This window comes from Lathamus discolor, chromosome 3, assembly GCF_037157495.1.
Source record: "Lathamus discolor isolate bLatDis1 chromosome 3, bLatDis1.hap1, whole genome shotgun sequence".
NCBI lineage: Eukaryota > Metazoa > Chordata > Aves > Psittaciformes > Psittacidae > Lathamus > Lathamus discolor.
Genome location: NC_088886.1, coordinates 73,172,631 through 73,192,474, shown reverse-complemented (window position 1 = coordinate 73,192,474; position 19,844 = coordinate 73,172,631). Strand labels below are relative to the sequence as shown.

The 19,844-nt window shown below is 40.6% G+C and overlaps 1 protein-coding gene across 4 annotated transcripts in view; it reads left to right on the top strand.

The window, feature by feature from the left end:
• Positions 1 to 19,844, top strand: part of DIP2A (disco interacting protein 2 homolog A) — a 97,418-nt gene that overhangs the window by 49,961 nt on the left and 27,613 nt on the right. For 3 of the 4 annotated variants that reach the window (XR_010610617.1, XM_065669775.1, XM_065669777.1), the window contains exons 5-18: positions 1,976 to 2,221; positions 7,215 to 7,343; positions 8,134 to 8,253; positions 10,195 to 10,392; positions 12,028 to 12,119; positions 12,361 to 12,471; positions 13,238 to 13,361; positions 13,622 to 13,731; positions 14,157 to 14,259; positions 14,742 to 14,806; positions 15,087 to 15,180; positions 15,629 to 15,748; positions 17,106 to 17,220; positions 18,279 to 18,418. Coding sequence is in view for 3 of the 4 variants with exons in the window: in XM_065669775.1 (XP_065525847.1) it covers positions 1,976 to 2,221; positions 7,215 to 7,343; positions 8,134 to 8,253; positions 10,195 to 10,392; positions 12,028 to 12,119; positions 12,361 to 12,471; positions 13,238 to 13,361; positions 13,622 to 13,731; positions 14,157 to 14,259; positions 14,742 to 14,806; positions 15,087 to 15,180; positions 15,629 to 15,748; positions 17,106 to 17,220; positions 18,279 to 18,418 (1,767 nt within the window). In the remaining variant the exon portion in view is untranslated. The remainder of the gene's footprint in view (positions 1 to 1,975; positions 2,222 to 7,214; positions 7,344 to 8,133; positions 8,254 to 10,194; positions 10,393 to 12,027; positions 12,120 to 12,360; positions 12,472 to 13,237; positions 13,362 to 13,621; positions 13,732 to 14,156; positions 14,260 to 14,741; positions 14,807 to 15,086; positions 15,181 to 15,628; positions 15,749 to 17,105; positions 17,221 to 18,278; positions 18,419 to 19,844) is intronic. The other variant, XM_065669776.1, reaches the window with a different exon arrangement.

Here is a 19,844-nt window from a genome sequence, read left to right as displayed (position 1 = left end):
TTGCAAAGCTTGTTTTTTCTATAGTTTCATTTCTCACTCTGAAGTGATAATAGATTGCAAATGTGGTGCTTGGTTGGTTTGATTTTTTCCCAAAACCTGACTGTTTTTAATCTTGTTCCATATTCCTGGAATTGTTTATTTTTGCTTTCTGCCTAGAAGACAAGGGGCAGGTTTGGCTCTTCTCCAGGAACACATGGAGTCAGCAGCCAGAAACTCCAGCTGTGGCAGTAGCCCAGAACTGTCACACAAGGCACGGCCTTGGGAATGGTGATGCACCACAGCTGTATCTTCTCAAAGATCAATTGTTGGAGTGTTTTCATGCCAAATTGTCATGTTTGATATGGGATGGTCATGTAAGGAGAGATCTGGGATTTTACTTGTGAAAAATTGAGTTAAATGGGCTTCTTAGGAGTTGTGGGTTTAGAGCAATTATTCTGCGGCTGTTGGAAATGCACAAAAAATGAAACACCTGGTAACTGAAATTTGCTGCCAAAGATGAGGAAGATGATTTTAATGTGGCTTCAGCAAAATATATATGAGATTTTATATGGTTGATGATTGAAAATTAAATGCCAACAGTAAGGTTGCAGGATTTCTGATGTAGCCCACCCCAGTGTCATCCAGGATTTCCATGTCTGGAGTACAGGAATGGAAACTTCTCTATTTCAGAAGCTCCTTTCCAGCCTTTGATGACTTCTTAATTGGTTTGGCCATTATGTATGACTCAGAACTGCTCTTCACGAACTGACTTGATGTGAACTTTTATCACTATATCACAGAATCACAGAATCAACCAGGTTGGAAAAGCCCTTTAAGCCCATCCAGTCCAACCTCTCCCCAACACTGCCAAGGCCACCACTGACCCATGGCACTGAGGCCTCGTCTCCACGGTGTGTGAGCACTTGCAGGGACGGGGACTGCAGCCCTGCCCTGGGCAGCCTGTTCCAGTGCCTGAGCACCCTCTGGGGAAGGAATTGTTCCTCAGCTCCAGTCTAAACTATCCAGTTAGTGCATTGTTTTAGGAGCTTCCTTTCAATTATTCAGGAGGAAAGTGGAGGGGGGAGAGACCTATAAAGGATCAAGTTCTTAAAATTCAGACATCAATTTAGGAGGACAAGGTTATTTTTATTTTTCTGTAATAAAACTGCCTGGTTTTCACTCAGAACCAACTGGGATGCATTTTCTTGCTATGTAAAAACACCTTTTTATTTGTTATGGAGTGAATAACAAATGTGGAGAATTGAATGCCAAAAGGGAAACTTCTGGAAAGTCGTAAATATTGTAGTAAAAATAGGAGGTCTTTATGAGACTTCTAACAGCAACAAATACACATCTAGAACAAAAGCTGCTTTACTAAGCATTTCTCTCTAGTGCTTATTAGTATCAGGTGATGTGGTTAAAACACATGCTTTTAAATTCCATGCTTTTATTCCTATAAGAATAAATTCCTTTTATTCTTAGCTTAATGCAATGACTCTTTGATTGAACTTCTAGCACGGTGCTTTTTTCAGTTATTTCTTGTTAAAGAATTTGTCAAAAGAATAAAAAAGTGAAGAATTTCCCCCCCAAAAAATTAAAACAAATAGAATTTAATCAGGTGGGATGAGATCCAATTTACCTGTTCCAAACAAAAATGTTCTTTCAGTGAAATAGGTATGGAATACTCAATGACAATGCCTAGGGAGTGTACTGGGTACCTAAGGTGGAAGCCTTTTTTGAGCCTTAGGTCATTCGAAATACAGGTGGTAACTGAAACTTTGCTTCAAGTGTGTTCTGGCTATACTGTGTGGAAGTTGTTGCATTAACCTAGAATGGTGTTGAGCCAAATTTGTGCATGTGAATAGACCATTTGCTTAAGACACACACCTCATGTGTAGCACATGAGAACGTGACGTGAAGAACATGGAGAAGCTTCATGTTCCGTCTGTTGGGTCATTCCCACGTTACATGCCTGTCATCATTATTTTAATCACAGACACATCGTCAGCATCAGAAGATGAGGGCTCCTTACGTCGGCAAGGGCGGATCACCTCCACTCCGTTCCAGAGCCATTCCAACGTAGAGCCCTGGCTTAACCGGGTTATTCAGGGCTCCTCCACCTCATCCTCTGCATCTTCCACCTCATCTCATCCAGGAGGGAAACCTGCTGCTGCTTCCAATACTGCTACTGTCACCGCTGCTGCCACTGTGCTTGCAGATCTCATGGCACACACCCAGCTAGGTCAGTAAAGAAGTGTTGTTGGAATAATACCAGATTCAAAAATCCCAAAGCAGGGCTAAACACAAAAGTCTTCACCAGAAAATATCTGTAAATAGCCTTAAAATGTACAATCTACAGACCAGGTATGTATGATATATATGTGTTTGATTTAAACCATGTTCATGAGATCTGAACACACGTTCTTGGTAAAATGCTTGATTTATCAAGAAACTAAGGTTCAGTTTTACTGGATTCAACAGCAGAATTTCAAAGGGATTCTATTTTTGGTGCATGCTTTCCAATCTGCATGTATTTACCCGGACCATATCAGGTTGTGGATTGCAGAGGTGAATTGGTAAACAGCCAGAAGACTAGAAAAACATCCAGAACGATTTGGAAAGTTGTGAAATCAGAACTCCTGACTAGGCGAGATTTCAAGCTCAGATGTGATTTTATTGTTTTTCCTTCAATAATAAATAAAGTGTAAAATAGAAGTCATGAATAGTCCTGTATTGTGCAACTTAGAATGAAAATGGAGAGCTGATGGTAAGCCAAAATGTGAATGTGAGTTTTGTCTCAGTCTCTGTAACACTGGAGATTACTTTGTCATAAATTCCAGAGCACTTTACCGAAATCTTCCAAAAGTCTTGTGCTTTTGGAAGGGTTGGGAGGGAAGGAGGGTGGAAGGCAGTCTCTGCCGCCATGGGAATAACTCTTACAATGGTTTTATGCGCTGTAGTGAAGACCGGTAGTGGATTTATGTGTGTGCAGCAGGTCTGCACTAATGTTAAGTGATGGGAAAGGACCTAGACGAGAATCAGGAACTTTGTATTTCAAACAAGTTCTCTCCCTGAAGTAATGTAGAAAAATTAAATGAAGAATTCTGTTTGTATTTCACCTATGGGTTACAGCGTGAAGTTCTTGTGCTTCTAGTAATATGCAGTAGGCCTCACATATCTTATTCCTGGACACTTCAGGTTTTGGCAGTTTTAGTGCTCTACTTAGCTGACTGTTTGTTCAGCTGTGGCTCTATGCCTATATACTCCACACAGACAGTTTTGTCTCAGTTGTTACCGAGAACAGGTTAGGTCAGGTGAGAAAGCACATTGAAACGCTTCAGATTTAAACTGAGTATATAGGCTTCTGTATACTTGGAGATGTCAGTTGACAGGAGCATTTAAAGCACAAATGCATTTTGCATATACCTGTTCTTTTAGCTGGTCTGGATGTTGGGTTCGGAAGCTGTGGCTGCCCCATCCCTGGCAGTGTTCAAGGCCAGGTTGGACACGGGCTTGGAGCAGCTGCTCTAGTGGAAGGTGTCCCTACCCATGGCAGGGGTTGGAACTGGGTGAGTTTTAAGGTCCCTTCCAATCCAAACCATTCTACGATGATGATTCTATGACATTCTCAAGGACTAGACTACAGTATTGGAATTGCAAGGTCACAGTATTTAAGACAGTTGGACAGGAATACACATTATTTTTAAGCTGTTTATCTTTCACCTCTAAAAGCAAGTACAACATCCACATATTGGTTTGAGGGCTTTTGTTTTTTAGTTTCATACTTCCTTCAAATGAATAAGGCCAGCAGTGTGCCTGGGTGTTTTTTTCAAGGTTACCATCTCAACTGTGGGGTATTTCTCAACTTAGCTTTTGTTAGAGTAACTGGAAACATGGATTGTCATGGTATTTGACCCAGTGTTTATTGAAAAACTGGAAAGTACAATTCCTTTCCCTAAGGGGAAGGAGAGTTATGAGTTGTGTTCTGAACTGCTGGGGCTCTGTAAGCAGTTTTACCAGAGTTGTAAGAATGAAGCAAGTTAGAAACAGTTTCGAAGAGTTTATTTGAGAGGAAATGTCAAAAGGTAGTGTCTTGTGGATCCCACTGGTTGATTAGTTTCCTATAGACAAAACTATCATACAGCAATCTCTAGGTCTAAGCCTAGGTCTTGCTAGGCAAAAGCTTTTCTAATGTATTTGAATCTTCACCCTGAGACTCCTCCTTAGAGGCTTTCTTCCTGATGCCTACCTTCTAATTTTATCTCCTATCCCATCCATTCTTTCTTGGACCACTGCTCTCTCTTTCATTTGTCTCTGTCTTCTGATCAATAATGGAAAGGAACTTCAGGCTAAACCCAGTTAACTCTTTCCTCCAGTCACAGGTCTGTCCAGACTATTCTTTTTCTGGCTACTCACCACTTCTCTTTCTCTGCTTTGCCACAGTATCTCTAGATGATACAGACTCATTTCATGGATTCTCGAGCACATATATTAACAAAGTACCCAAATAATTAATGAAGCTAATGGGATTCTTATCCAAGCATAAATTCTGGGAAATTGAACTTATTCTTTGCATAGATTTTTGCCTTCTCAAGGCAGGATGAGGAGGAAGAGTCAGTTCTCTGCTGTATGTAAGAACAAATAGCTATGGACAGCAGAGTTGTTCATAAGGACCTCTGATATTTCCTTTGCTGGTAAGGGACATTTATTTGCATGAAACTGGGCTCTGAGATGTTTGTAAGATCCATGAATGCCGTAGATGAGCACCTCTATATATAGCTGTTTTTTTGTGCTTGTTTCCAGTTGGGAATGACTGTTAATGGGGGTTTTGTGTCTTTTTTGCGCATTCTTATTTTTTGTGTGATGTCTTTGAGCTGTTCCCAAGTACACAGCTCTTCCGTAGATGTTCCCAAATAGCTTCTTCCTTATGTTATTCTCCAAGCATCTAATTGTAGAGCCTTTGTATTTCAAATATCTGCCTCATGCATGTGAGTGGAAGATTTGCTTTTTCCCAGCAGCAATATGCATGATAAAGCCTGCATCCATTCAGCGTTTCAACTTCTGTGCTTCATGCAGGGCTTCTCCCCTTTGCTCCAAGCCTCATAGTATGTGTCAGTCTCTCTTGTCCTCTCACTTGATGGTTATATTGTTGATGGTTATATGTGTACCTCACTTTGAGTGTATAGTTTGAGTCACCTTCATGTTTAGTGGTGACAACTTCCCTCTATAGGAATGCCATTTTGGGGCCTTTCAGTGATGAAGCCACCCTGCAGGTACATCCCTAATTGTAGTTCTTGATGGTATATTCAAGGAGTGGAAGCTTTAGACATTGATATAATCACTGCAGGGTTTGTCAGTTGGGAAGTGTGGACTCCTGAGCTATTATTGCACTATGGGAACCAGGTACCTTTGACTCTGATTAATTTCTGTGCTGTGTGAAGTCCATGGGTTTGGGACTTTAGTAAAGCTAAGGGAATAAAACCAACCAAAAAGCAACTCAAAAAGTATATAGAACACAGCAAGAGTGTTTCAGTTTACTCTGAATACATGGGCTTTCTGTATGCTCTCTAAAGTGGTTGTACAGATCAGCCTTACACGTAGTGGTCACCTTTTCCTTTTACTGGTTTTATCCTGGGCATTTGTCAGAGAGACAAAGTGATACTTTGTCCTTCAAGTACCTTACCCACATGAAAAGAATTTGTCCTTCCTTGGTACCCAGAAAGGCAGGTCCCTGCAATACAGAAATTGGAAAATATGGGAATGAATTTAATTCTTCTTTCAGTGATCCCTCTGAAACTGCAAAGAGCTGCACTGGTGGCTTGTGTGTCAGCCCCAGAAACCTGTGAAAAGAGCTATGAGCACTTGGTATCTTAGTGCTAATCCCTTCCTCAAAAAGCCGGGTCAGAAAGGTGGAGGGCAGGGGTGTGGTGTGTGTATTTCACAGCTCTGCTTCCATCTCCCTGTGCTTTGAGTTCTTTCTGGCAGGATCTGTGTTGTGTTGAGGTCCTTCAGGGGGTATCACTGCAGAGCTGCGTGACCTCAAGCAGTTCCTCCAGCACTGTGTCCTTCAGCAGTTGCTTTTGCTCTTCAGGATTCTGATTATTTCAGGCCTCCGGTTCTGTTTTTTAACTTGTTGGAACACTTCTCCTAGGTACTGCCATTTGCTAACCTGTGGTTCCATTCAAAACCATTCCCTAACCTGGGTCACCAGTTTGGAATGATGATATTCCCTAAGCACAGTTCTGCAGAACTGTGGTGCAATAAAAAATATAAGCATTTATTGCTTGTAGCACACACCATTAAAAGGAAAGTGCGCCATGTCTTGCCACAAATGACCACCTTACGCCTCGAGAAACCCTGTGCTAAATTACCTGTTCTGAGCAGCGTGTGTTTATCATTTTGACCTCTAGACTAAGGGTGGGTTTAAGTGTTACAGGCATTCCAGCTATTCTCACTGATAGATGCCCCAGTGAAGAGTGAACGGTGTCTGTACTGCACCATAAAGAGGAAGCTTCTACCTACAGTATTGTGAGACTTAAAAACAGGTTGTAAGAAAAGCTGCTGAAGGGAAGCTATGACTGCTGTTATGAACTGCAGGTGACAGGGTTTTAAGTCATCATTTCCTTTCCTCTGAGGCATCTCTCATCTCTCCGTGTCCATCCTCAACATGTGTTCAGACCTAAGTGCACTGTCCATGCCACCTAAAATCTTAATCTGTGTTTCTCAGCAGAAGACTTCCTCTTACAGCCTGCAGAATGTAGATAAGTGCTTCACATTGTCCTTGGGCAGAAGTTCTGTTCTTTAAACCTCACGCTTCTGTCTCTTTCTCTTCCTAGGGGACTTAAGAGTACTCATTCCAGTCTTGTAGACAGGCTTTGGCTGCCTGTATGTCTTCTTAGAGATGTGAGACAGACATTCTTTGTAGACTTGTGCTGTTTACTGATAATGCTTCTCCTTGCTTTCACCTTGAAGTGATGAAGTGAGCAACCACTCTCTTTGTCAGAATTTGTTTGGATCCCTTTGAAAGTTGGAACAGCTCCTCTCCACCATGGAGAGGCACCATGGTTCCTTTCAGGATTTCCTCTGTATCTAGGAGACTTCGGTTACAGTTTGATTAGAGAAATCAGAGTTCAGTTAAAAACATAAAGCAACAAGAATGATGCAAGAAGCGACTTTGGATATATTGATTCTTAAGAAGACTGATGAGCTCCTATGTCTGTCTTCCATTTCTACAGATAATCACTCTGCACCTCCGGATGTCACCACTGGTCTGGTGGAACACTTACATCACGAGCGCCCACAGGTTGCATCAGTACGAGGAGTTCCCAGAGGCTACAACAGCAGCATCTTGGAAACTGCAGATGGTGATTCTATTATAAACCTCCTGCTTTTCAGTCTGTGTCCCCTTTCCTGAATATGTGAATCCATAACAGGCCTTGACACCCATCATGCGCTATGTCCCTGCCACTCCAAAGCTTTGCAGTAGTATGGTGTATCTGTCAGTCTACCATGGGAGAGGAAACTACTGCATTTCCCATGCTCTGCTGGTGGGAGCCATGTGCCCACTTCTGTATATCTCTACAGTAAAAGGCAATGTAAGCCGTTTTGTCTCACATTTTAATTTTATATTGCCTCAGAGCTTGAAATTTCAATAACTACAAACAGGCATACACATTTCTATTTAAAATAAATGTATCACATACACAAACAAAAGCAGTGTGGGTTTGTGTTCTGATTGTTTCTTGCTAGCCCTGTAAAGTACTGCAAGATTCATTTGTTTTTTTCCAAGCATTGTCATACTTTCAGAACTGAATGAATGTTAAGACATAGCAAATACCTAGATTCTGGAAGAAAAGAACATTCTTCAGGTTTGTACTGGACTCTCATGAAGGAGTCAGCAGTTTGAAAAGCTAAATTAGAGTGTGAGAAGGTATATTCTTCATCCAGGTAGCTAGGGAGCAGCATTATATTAAAACAAGTAACTCCATGGTTGAAACTGTTACTGATTAAAGCTGGGTTTTTTTCCCAAAGAAGCTGCTCATCTTGAATGACCGCTGACTGAGCTTAGTGTGAAGTTGTAAGCAATGTGGCAGCATGTGCTTTAGTGTATGCTTATTTATATATGGTAAGTAGTAAATCTTTTCTCTTTGGCAGGTGTTCCAGTGAATAGCAGAGTGTCCTCTAAAATCCAGCAGCTTCTAAATACCTTGAAAAGACCAAAGCGCCCACCTTTGAAAGAGTTTTTTGTCGATGATTTTGAAGAACTCCTAGAAGGTTAATTTCCTTTCGGATACATTTTTCACTCCTTTTGTAAGCAGGTCACAGAAGAGCTAGTACTTCTTAGCAAATGCTGTTTTCTTTTCCCAGTAGAAAACGAATCGTGGTAGAGTTCATGGTAGAGTTGTTTTATTGGAGACAGAGAGGTCAGATGCTATCACAAGTAAGAGAGAGCCTTCAACTCAACCCTTCTCCTCAGTGTACTTGGTCTCCCCTCCTCTTTCACTTTGGAAATTCTTCTGATTCAGCCTAATTTGGACCAGTGTGATGAGCTGGTGAACACTAAAGACTGTGATCCTTGAAGGGATTCATTGGTGCATCCAGAGATTGTCATGCTTGGTGATAGTCCCGCCGCCATTTTTTGCCTCGGAGATTCTAAACTCTGCCCTGCAGTCATCAGCAAATGTATAGAGGGTACTTTTTGGAGTAAGTCAGGGCATAGCTTGAGTATAACTGGTGGTGCAGTGGACCTCTGGACCTCTGGAAGCCTATGACAGACCTCTTGCCCAAAGCAGGTTTGACTAGATCAGGCTGCTCAGGGCCATGTCCAGTCAAGTTCTGAGCATCTCAGATGTGGAGATTCCACAGCCTCCCTGGCCACTTGCATTCAGCTGGTGTCTGCAAGCACCATCCTGCTCTGAGAAGCTGCTTTGTAGCTGGTCAGTGCCCAATTACAGATGAAAAAATTTACTTTGCTAGTACATGGAATTTATTATGATAATACTGTTTGCATGCATGTCAATATCCTCTTCTTGAAATCCAGAAACTTTCCTTATTTTAGATGTTCAGAGGAATTAAATGCATTGTGTGCATTGTGCATATGTCTTGCCTGTGCTCTACGTGAAAGGATAGTCCTTGTACACGCTCTGCAGGTATTAGCTAAAACCCACTGTTTTCTTCTCTGTATGCATGTGTCTAAACAGAAAGAAAAGCATCTCTCAATGTGACATTCTTGAGCGGTCATTGCTAGGTTCTCTAGTATCAATTTGTTTGATACTCCAAGATATGAAGTTATCGTGGTTCTGGTCTTTCACTGAGCGTTTTTCAGGCAAACTGTCATTGAAGTCCACGTATGTCACTGTGGAGAACAAAGAGCATCACTTTGAACTGTTAATTGTAGTTGTTGCATAGACTGAGTCTTAGCTAAATCCAGCTATGACTTTATTTTGCTAAGATCAAGATACTTCAGCTACTTGAGCAGCTTGGAGCAAGATTTTAACAGCAGGCTGCTCAGAGAGCAAATGGCTTACAAACCCTGCAGTGTTCCACAGCTGAGAGAGATGATACAGAAATCAAACAAAACATGCTTTGAGAGGTACAGTTTTAGTTGTAGATAATCCATATCCAGAGCATTTCATCAGGCTTTTTTGATATGTTTAAAAACCATATTATTATAAAGGCTTAGTGTCATTCTTCATTGCCTATTTCGAATTTGGCACAGCAAAAATCAAGATCCAGTTGTCACTGAAGCCATTCTCTCTGATAATGCCTCTTGACTTAGTGTAGGCTGTCATTTAAATACATGTGCAGAACAAACAACAGAAAATACATCTTTGCAGAGCAGAGAAGAGTAAACTAGGGATTCAAATTCTGTGTCTAGATCCTTTGAATAATATTGAATCAGAACGCTAAAGTGATGGTAATTACTTTTTGTGAAGCCAACAGATGATTAGCATAGCATCATCATATAGCAGAGGAGAAGCAATGATAGCTGTGAGGAAGAGGAAAGTAGGAACGGTTCAAAGAATCATCTTTTAGGTGCAGCTTGCATATTCCAGGCTGGGATGGACATGGCTTGGAGCAGCCCCTTCTAGTAGAAGGTGTCCCTGCCCATGGCAGGGGTTGGAATTGGATAAGTTTTAAGGTCTCTTGCAACCCAAACCATTCTGTGCTTTCGTAAGGATTGACATTTGCCCTTTTCCTGTGCTCTGCTTTTAGTGCAACAGCCTGACCCAAATCAACCAAAGCCTGAAGGAAATCAAATGAATGTACTTAAAGGTGAACCCTTAGGCATAGTAACCAACTGGCCACCTTCTCTGCTGGCTGCCCTGCAGCGCTGGGGAACCACCCAGCCAAAAGCCCCTTGTCTGACAGCACTGGATACAACTGGGAAAGCTATTTACACCCTTACCTATGGTAGGTATTGGTGATAACAGTAAGGAAGAATGAGGCATTCCTTGTGGAATGAACAGTTTGCTTTACTTTAGGAGGGACTGGCCGTGCTCATGATGTGCTTTGAGATTTGAATGTAAATTACTAATCCATTGTATGTGAAGGAGATTGTAAAGGAAGTTAACGAAGGGAAATTGTTTATGGTATTGATTCTTTACAAATGGCTGTTTATAAATTTCAGACAATTGGGGTTTATTTTCTTTAAAGAACACTGAAAATAGCCTAGGAGGGACAAAACAGATGACTAATAATACACTCTTCAGAGTCCCAGAGTAGACATAAAATTTCAGCATGGTTTTGCATGCTGAATGCTATTCTCACAGAGGAGACTTGCACTCAGGAGCATGTTAGGCATGTTATTGTGGGAGGTAAAACTTGCCTGAATCAATGAACTAGAAGTATTGTAGTAATTGCATTATTTGTAAGATCGTTTTGTCCCTAACTGCAGCATTTCTTTCCATGCTGTGTTAGAATCCAAGTTTCTTGTTTGCATTCTTACAGCTGAAGTCTGCTTACAGGAACTGAGCAGCTGCATTAGTTCTATTACTTTGCAGTGGTGCTGTGAGAATTCCTTAGAACATTGTGTTTAGTTTTACATTTAAAAATAAAAGAAAGGAAAAGCCAAACTGTAAAGAAGCCAAGCTCTAAATTGTATTTGGACTCTGCCAACTGCGCTGAATGGCCAGTTCTGTAGAGAACTGCCCATCTGATGTATCTGAGTCCTGTGGAAGCCTTTTTTATAGAACTGGAAATTAAACAGGGGCAAAAGAAAAGTAGAATTGAAGAAGTTTGAGACTGACAAGCACAAGTTAACTGATGCTTGCTACATGGTCTGAAAGGATTGAATGTGGCTGTCAGTCTGTGATAAAAACCCTCTATTAGAGAGCTGAGTTCCAGATGCATGCTCTTTGCCATGGCATGCTTCTTTGTGTTGGGGGGTTCTTGCTTTGATTTACCATTTATGTAGAAGGGGGTTGCTATTGCTCCATTTTTTATAAACAGGATGGTTTGGTTTTCTTAGCAAAGCTCTGCTGGGTTTGGAGGCTACAAATTAAAAGTTGATTTTTATACTGTGTCAAATAAGCAGTTAGAGTGTTGCCTTTGTATTAATAGCTTGGAATAATGCTTTGTTCTGTACTATTGAGGTCTCTCTAGATCACAACCGAGCACTGAACTGGCATTTCACAGAGCCCAGTAACATGGCATTTATTCCTACCCTTTGTTTCTTAAATTTCAGTTAGTATTTTATACAATTTAGTATTACTTTTTTATCCCAAGTACTTTGCTTTCCCTGAGTTTTTAAGAAGGAGTCTTATGAAGTGTCTTTTAGAAATGCAGTTAGGTTGTATCAGCCTTGTGTGTGTGTGTGTGTGCGCTCACATGCACTAAACATTAGAAGAACTCGGTAGGTTTGTGAGGTGGGATTGCTTTCACGACACAAATGTTCACTTTTGCCTAATTACTTGTTCATGTGCCTGTTGACCCTGTTCTAATTCAACCTGTTGCCTAGTGCATATGTAAAGCACTGAGATTTGCTAATTAAATGTTAACGTTTTAGGCTCATGGGGTTTAATTTCTGGAATGTCTTTTTTTCCTTAGGCAAGCTGTGGAGTAGAAGCTTGAAGTTGGCATATACCCTGCTAAACAGGCTAACCACTAAGAATGAACCATTGCTGAAGCCTGGGGACCGGGTAGGCTTCTGTTTGAAATGGTCTCTGGGGAAAACAGACAGTGGGGAACCAAAGAAAACCTTGTAATACTGGGAGCTGTAATAGTGTATTATCACACCATTTGCTGTTTCTGTTCCTAGTTTAAATATGAACCTGAACATTGTTGCAAATATTCTTTTTTCTACCCACAAATGACAAAGCTGTTCCCTCCCCCCAAACGGCAACAAAACCCATTTCTTCTTATTCTGATGTATTTTTGTAGGTAGCTCTCGTGTTTCCTAATAGTGATCCAGTTATGTTTATGGTGGCATTTTATGGATGTCTCCTCGCAGAACTTATTCCTGTCCCAATAGAAGTTCCACTAACAAGAAAGGTAGGCAAATACATTCTACATTTTTATGGTTTTGTAAGTAAAGAAAGTAGGGGAGGTAGCTAAATCCCGTAGTCTTTATGTGGTACCCCTCAGAGCCTGCACTTTGAAAGCAGTATGGTGCATCAGATGAGCTGCTCAATGCACATTACATGCTTGGAAAGTGTTTAGTATTTAGTTGCGGGGGGGAATCGTACAAAGCTAGTAATCAACTACTTTAGGATATGTAACTGTAGCAATTGTTTCAATTCAATATTTTTGCAAAGGCACGAAACTTATTTCTCAACATGTAACATAGAAAAGCTCTTTTCAGCTCTCATGCTGAGTAGTGGGAGCACAGACAGGCAGAGATGCCTCAGTTACTGGAAATACCAGTATAATCCCACCCACATTTTGAGAGTTGAAAAGGTTCCAGCTCTGCTCTTCAGTGCTTCAAGACTCAGAAACAGCATCAAACTAGCTCTGTTTTACCACACTTAAGTAAAATCCCTGTTGGATTGGAGAGGGATGCACAATCGCTGCTTTTGACACTATTTTGCTACTATTGCTTGCCAGATCTATTGCCAAATCTAACTTAGTTGGCACTAAGCAAAACTAAGCCTTTTGAGCATAGACTTCATGCTTTTGTCTTCCATGAAAAGTCTTATGGGTTTGAAGTTCTTTCCTGCATTACAGATTGGCTCAATGCTTTCTAAACATGGAAAAGTTACATTAAACTGTACAAAAGCTTCATTATTTGTAAGTTTGCTATAATGTGGTTTCTTTGTAGGATGCTGGCAGCCAGCAAATTGGATTTCTTTTGGGCAGTTGTGGAGTAACACTAGCTTTAACCACTGATGCCTGTCAAAAAGGCCTTCCTAAAGCTCAGACTGGTGAGGTGGTGACATTCAAAGGTATGTTTTTAAGCTACTCATATTTCTTTATAGGATAAAGAGCAGATATATCCATTGTTGCTATTAAACAACAATTTCTGAGGCATACATACAAAGAACTGCCTTGACTGTCATGTCATTATTACTTAGTGCTGCTTCTTCCTGTCGGGGGGGGGATGCTGCAGCTTTTGCTTGCCTCCTGTTGTTATCCTTGAATGCTGGAAGGGGGGAAATCTGATTTTTGGGACAGTAAGGACAGTAACTTCTCTTTTTCTTTGAAGGCTGGCCTCGTCTCATGTGGTTTGTGATCGATGGGAAGCATCTGGCAAAACCAGCTAAGGACTGGCATCCACAAGTACGGGATGCCAGTGCTGAGATTGCTTATATTGAGGTGATCCAGTATAATATACCTAATTTACAATTACTCTGTTGTAGTTTATATCTCAGCATGTTTTCTTCCTTTAATTTCTTGATGCAGTAAAAGAGATTGCTATAATGTTTTTAACTGTGGAGCAAGGATGTTTCCCTCAGGGTTGCCAGGCAGACTGCCATTTGAGTAGTTGTGTTGAACCAGCTTGAAGATTTGGGATAATTGGCATTTTTGGATCCCTGGCACAATATGTTCAGTTGAGATAGACAAACAGTGAGATTTCATATGGTATTGGTGTATTCTCCAAACATAAATGTCTTATGCTAGCTTTTTGATTTTGTTAAAAAGCTCACTTCAGTTTTATAGTAAAATATCCTTTCAGTTCATTGCTGTAAATCTTGTAGATTTTGTTGTTAATCTAATGCTTTTGTAAACTCTCTTCTCAGTACAAAACAAGTAAAGAGGGCAGCACAGTGGGCATTACTGTATCTCATGCTTCCATGCTGGCACACTGTCATGCATTGACTCAGGCATGTGGTTATTCGGAAGGTAAGTTAGATAGGTACAACTTCAAAATGCTACTCACAGCTTTGAATAGTCAGACCATTTTTGTTGCAAAATCATATTTATTGTCTTAAAAGAACTTTAGATAAGCAGTAGTAGCTTTAGCCGCAAAGGGAAAGACAAACTTCCTCATTCATAACTGGTGTGATATGAAGCCACTTGTGAGATGATAATCAGTGTGTGTTAAATGGTTTTAACCTAAGATCCTTATCAATTTTATTCAAGGTTTGGATTTTTCAGTGTTCATAAACTTGTGGTCTGTAACTGTAATTTCAAGATGGTTGTTGGAAGTAAAGTCAGACACTTCCAGCTTAAGCAGCCTGTTATAGACAAGAAGGAAGGGGAGCATAGCTTTGATTTATTAGTAGTTTTGGAAGTTTCGTAGTTGCCTTAGCAAATATTTTGAGTGCTTGAATAGCCTCATAAATATGCTTCTAAAGACTTTATATTTTTTCTATTGCTTTCAGCTGAAACACTAACAAATGTCTTGGATTTCAAAAGAGAAGCTGGCCTTTGGCATGGAGTATTAACAGTGAGTACTGGAATGAATGAAAAAAACTGGCAGCAAGTTGCTTCTTTCAGGGGTAAAGTATTGGTATGGGAATGAAGGAATGAACTTTCTCAAACTACTTGCATTTCAGTATTTATATGTTTCAGTAACAGGCTGCACAGTCACAGCTGATGTTTTTACACATAGTTCTCACAGCTAAATGTAGGAGTTACCCTGTAGCTGTGGTAGTTTGTTTTTTAAGTACATGCTGTGTATTCTTTGAGCCACTTGAAGGTCTAATTTGTTAATACTTTTCTCACAGAGTGTTATGAACAGGATGCATGTCATCAGTATTCCCTACGCATTAATGAAGGTTAATCCACTTTCCTGGATACAGAAAGTCTGCTCGTACAAAGGTAACCCTAAAGTGTTTTACTTAACCCATCTCTTTATGGATGATTTAAGGAAATGAAAATAATTGTTTGTATAAAATAGCTGCTCTAGCTGAGGCCAATGCTGCTTTATCTAGCTGATTTTATTTGCCACAGCTTTAGGGTACTCCATTTCAGTAATATAGGGACTGAGAGATTCATTGCTGAGTGATGTCAATGGCTTCCTCTAAAAGACCTTTAAAGAACCTATTTTTCTCACCTCAGTATTGAAATTTGTAGTAAACATTTAAATTCTCTATAATCAAGTCCATCTGGAGGCATTGAGTGTACATGTGTCATAGCGGTTAAATATTTGGCATTTGTGTTTGTTCTCTAGGTTTGGAATCTGTTTCATAAATTTATATACACAAAAGTACCTATCTGCTGTTTATTCTGTTTGGCACATGCACCATAATTGTGTTTTTACTTTCAGCCCGTGTAGCAGTAGTCAAATCTCGTGATATGCACTGGTCACTTTTGGCTCAGAGGGATCAGCGAGATGTCAGTCTGAGCTCTTTGCGAATGTTACTAGTGGCAGATGGAGCTAATCCATGTGAGTATGGGTGCTTTTTCAGTTCAAGGTGAGCTAAAGCACACTAAATCACACAGCTCTGCGTCTGCATTCTAGGAGCTCGGCAGCACTGGCTATAGTTCATCTTCAGCAGCAGTGTTTCTTTGCAAAGGACACCGGAACAGAACTTCCATAGAAAATATTCTGAAGGATAATTCTTTCCATAAAGAATAGTTGGCAACATGATTTTGAAAGAAGCTTTTAAATTTTCAAGTAAATCATAATGCCATTTTCAGCAGTAGTTGCTTACATATTCCATGTAGACAAAATCTTTGAGTTGCAGCGTGTCTGATTCTGTACATGCCCCTAGGGCTTGTCTCAGTCATGTGCAAGGACAGAAAAATGGAAGCGGTCACAGCCTTAACTCAAAACCAAGACAACTATTAACTAGAGTATGTGGTAGGCTCATGCCTTTCTCTGTCACTCATATGGTGGTGGTTTACAGTAACTAGAGCCAGGAGGTGGTAAGAATATACCTTAGTTGCTTGGTTTTGCTGTTCTCATACACCAGAAAACCAAGTGTTTCAGATTCCTTGCAGTTGCATAATGAGAGGTCTACAAATCCTGAAACTAAGATGTTATTTGTTGTAAGCACTGTTTCAGAGCTTATGCTTAAAGTTAGGCAGTTCAGTCTATAGTAAAATGCTGTATATATGCTAATGATACCACTGCTTTTTCCTTGTTGTTTTCACTTCTTAGCTATATTCAGCTGTGTAAATTAGGTTTTTTTAACTTCATCTTTTCATTAGTGCTGTGCTCTTAGATAAATTGACCTGAAATCACACCTAGGATGTAGAATAATCAGTGAAGTTTGCTGCTTTGCGTTATGTGCTGCAATTCCACAGCTGTAAAATACAAAGCTGTAGATGATGCCATGTCTTCTCGCATTTTGGGCTGAGTCCTAACGGCCAAGTAAAGTTCTGAACTGAAGATACGTCAGAAGTGTTAACTTCTAAATGCTTTGGCTCTGTGACATCTATAAGAAACACTCATTGCTTCTAGAGGAGCTATATAGGAAGCCAACAGATACAGCTGCTGTTAGTGACAAAATGTTCTGATCACTGAAGGACTTCCCATGATGTTAAGTGTCCCAGAGTGCTGCCAGAGAAAGAGAGGAGGCAGTTTTGAATGTCATGCAGTGAATTAGTTGTTAACCACTGGGTGGTTCTCCTCCAAATCTAACATCTAATAATAGGCTGGAATGTCTTTTAGACAAGTATGTTGGTTTTGTGCATGGATGCAACCATATTTGTTTGGCTGAGCATAAGCTTTGAAGTCCTGCAGCTCACCCTTTCCGGGCCTTGCAAAACGTTTCCAACTGTGTGATTGTTCTTTTTAGGGTCAATATCTTCATGTGATGCATTCCTGAATGTATTTCAGTCCCGAGGTTTGAGACCAGAAGTTATCTGTCCCTGTGCTAGTTCGTCAGAGGCACTGACTGTTGCTATTCGCAGGTAATTCTCTTTTCTGAGAAGGGAACTTAAGCATTTCTTGACTATTGAAATATATCTGGTTTTAAAAGGAGAGTCGGTAAAGACCATCACCCACATAACGATGCCCGAAGACTCAGAGAGAAGTTTGAGGCTCGCAGGTATCTCCTTCATTGAAGGATGGCGGATTTTTGTTAGTTTTCTTTAAAAAGTCTAAGATTTTCTAAAGGTAGTCAGTCGTAAGGTTGGGGTTTTTAACAGCTTAAGAAAGTTTATTGTTGTTGCTGGAGGACCTTTACAAAATGCCCCCAAAAACCAGGCTGTTATTTACTGGTAGGAAGAAGATGCTGAATCTTCAAGTAATTGCTTATATACAATGGCTTTTAAACAGAGGGCTAGAGAAAGAAGGAAATACTTATAAGTGGTCTGAAAAATACCACTGGAATTCTGGAGATAGCAAGAGATGCTCTGAAAAAAGGCAATACTCTAATTATTAGCAGCTGTGTGGATGGAATGTACTGGGATTTACTGAAAGTGGGTTTGATCAAAATGTACTTTTTTGGAGAATCAATTTCAAGAAAACTTTGAGATTTTGGAGAGTTCTTTCTCTGGTGGGAGAAGTGACATTTCCCAAGTATTAACAAATGCACTTCAAGAACTGGTTTTTGCGTTAGCATCTGGAATCTTTTGCTCTGCTACATCCTGAAAGTTGAACAGTTACACAGAATAGAGGTGTTGGTGTTCGATCAATTCTGCTCAGTGTAAGAAGTGCCGAGTCCTCCAAACACTTCCTCATTTTCCATGGGGTTTAGAACATTTATCCTTTGAATGCTTATTCTTGGCACTTCTTTGCGCATAGTAGAACTAAATCCTCTCTGTAACATTTTAGAGTGAGAGGAAGCTACATGGTGTTTGTTCTAGGTCTTTTTTCATCTAATTAAAATATATTGCCAATCTATCTTGAACACTTATTTGTTTAAAATGAGAACCTATTACTTCTCTTAACCTCCACACAATGTTTGTGATGACCATATTGCCATCAGTCTGTTGCTTCATATCTGATTTGACTTTCTGCTTTGCAGACCTCCAGAACTGGGTGGGCCTCCTCCAGGAAAAGCAGTGTTATCTATGAATTGTCTGAGTTTTGGCGTGATAAGAGTGGATACAGAAGAGAAGTTGTCAGTGTTAACTGTACAGGATGTTGGTCAGATTATGCCTGGAGGTAGGAAAGTATTTCATGTAGGTTTAAGCATACTCCGCATCAGTTATTTTACAAAATAAATCAGAATGTCAAATGCTAAATACCTTTAAGGTAGTATGACTTACGTTTTGACACATTACCTAAACACATGGCAAGTAAATACTGTCTCAATTAGATTATTCAGTGTTTTCAGTAGAGATTAATCCACAATAAATTTGAATGACCATAGGTTTTGGTATGGGCAGATGCTTTTGGCTGGTGTGCAGAGGTGGTTCATTATTCACTTGTTAGTGCTAACTGAATAACAAATACAACAGAATAAAACAAAACGTAAACTGTATTAAGAAATATTCTGTCTTTCATCCAGGAGTGATAGTCCACATGCTGGAATACAACAGAACAGAATATCCCAGTTGGAAGGGACCTACAAAAATCATCTGGTCCACCTTCCTGACCAGTTCAGGGCTGACCAAAAGTTAAAGCATGTTATTGTCCAAGTGCCTCTTAAACACTGCCAGCCTTGGGGCATTGACCACCTCTCTTGGTCTCCAGGGTGACTTGGGGCATTTGGCCACCCTCTCAGTAAAGAAATGCTGCCTAATGCCCAGTTTAAACCTCCCCTGAGATAGCTTTGAACCCTTCCCATATGTCCTATCACTGGCTAACAGGGAGATCAGCACCTCCCTCTCCACTTCCACTCCTCAGGAAGCTGCAGAGAGCAATGGAAATCCTCGTTCAGCTTCCTTTTCTTCAAACCAGACAAATCCTCAGCAAGTAAGACATACCCTTGGTAGAAGAAATTACTTTGAGGAATACTTTAGCAAAGTGCACGGGTACATGGGCCCTGATGGGAGCTTGTGGAGTCTTCATTCTTGGAGCTATTAAAAAGCTGTCTGGGCATGGTCCTAGGCAACTGGCTCTAGGTAGCCTTGCTTGAGCTGGGGGGTTGGACCAGATGACTTTGGGAGGTCCTTCCAACCTCAGCCATTCTGAGAACCCTGGTCCGCATATCCCAGCAAACTCGTCAATCCTGGATTAACCTCAGTCTCTAAATGACATCTGTTTGCAACGCTGTGCTTCTTAAAGTAGGTAGATATGGGTATTGTTCCCCAGCCCATTCAGTGGATTTAAGGAGAGACTTTGTCCCTTCCCTGTTGTTCTCTTTTGAGGCTAGGCTCCTGGTCATGCATTATTTGCAGAGGAGAGGAAAGCACTCTGAGGAAGATGAATAGAGTTAAGGTGCCAAGCCAGACCTAACACTGTGGACAAGGACTGGGTTGTGTGTCCTGAAAGACCACTTAGTGCCGTCTATTCCAGAAGCGAAGATTGCAACATTTACGTTGGTAGTGTAATGTACCCTGGTACTATCTGTCTGAGGGTACTACTGGCTTCAGGCCCTGTCTGACCTGGTCTGGCTGTGCTTGGAGAGGACGAGATAACATGTTTA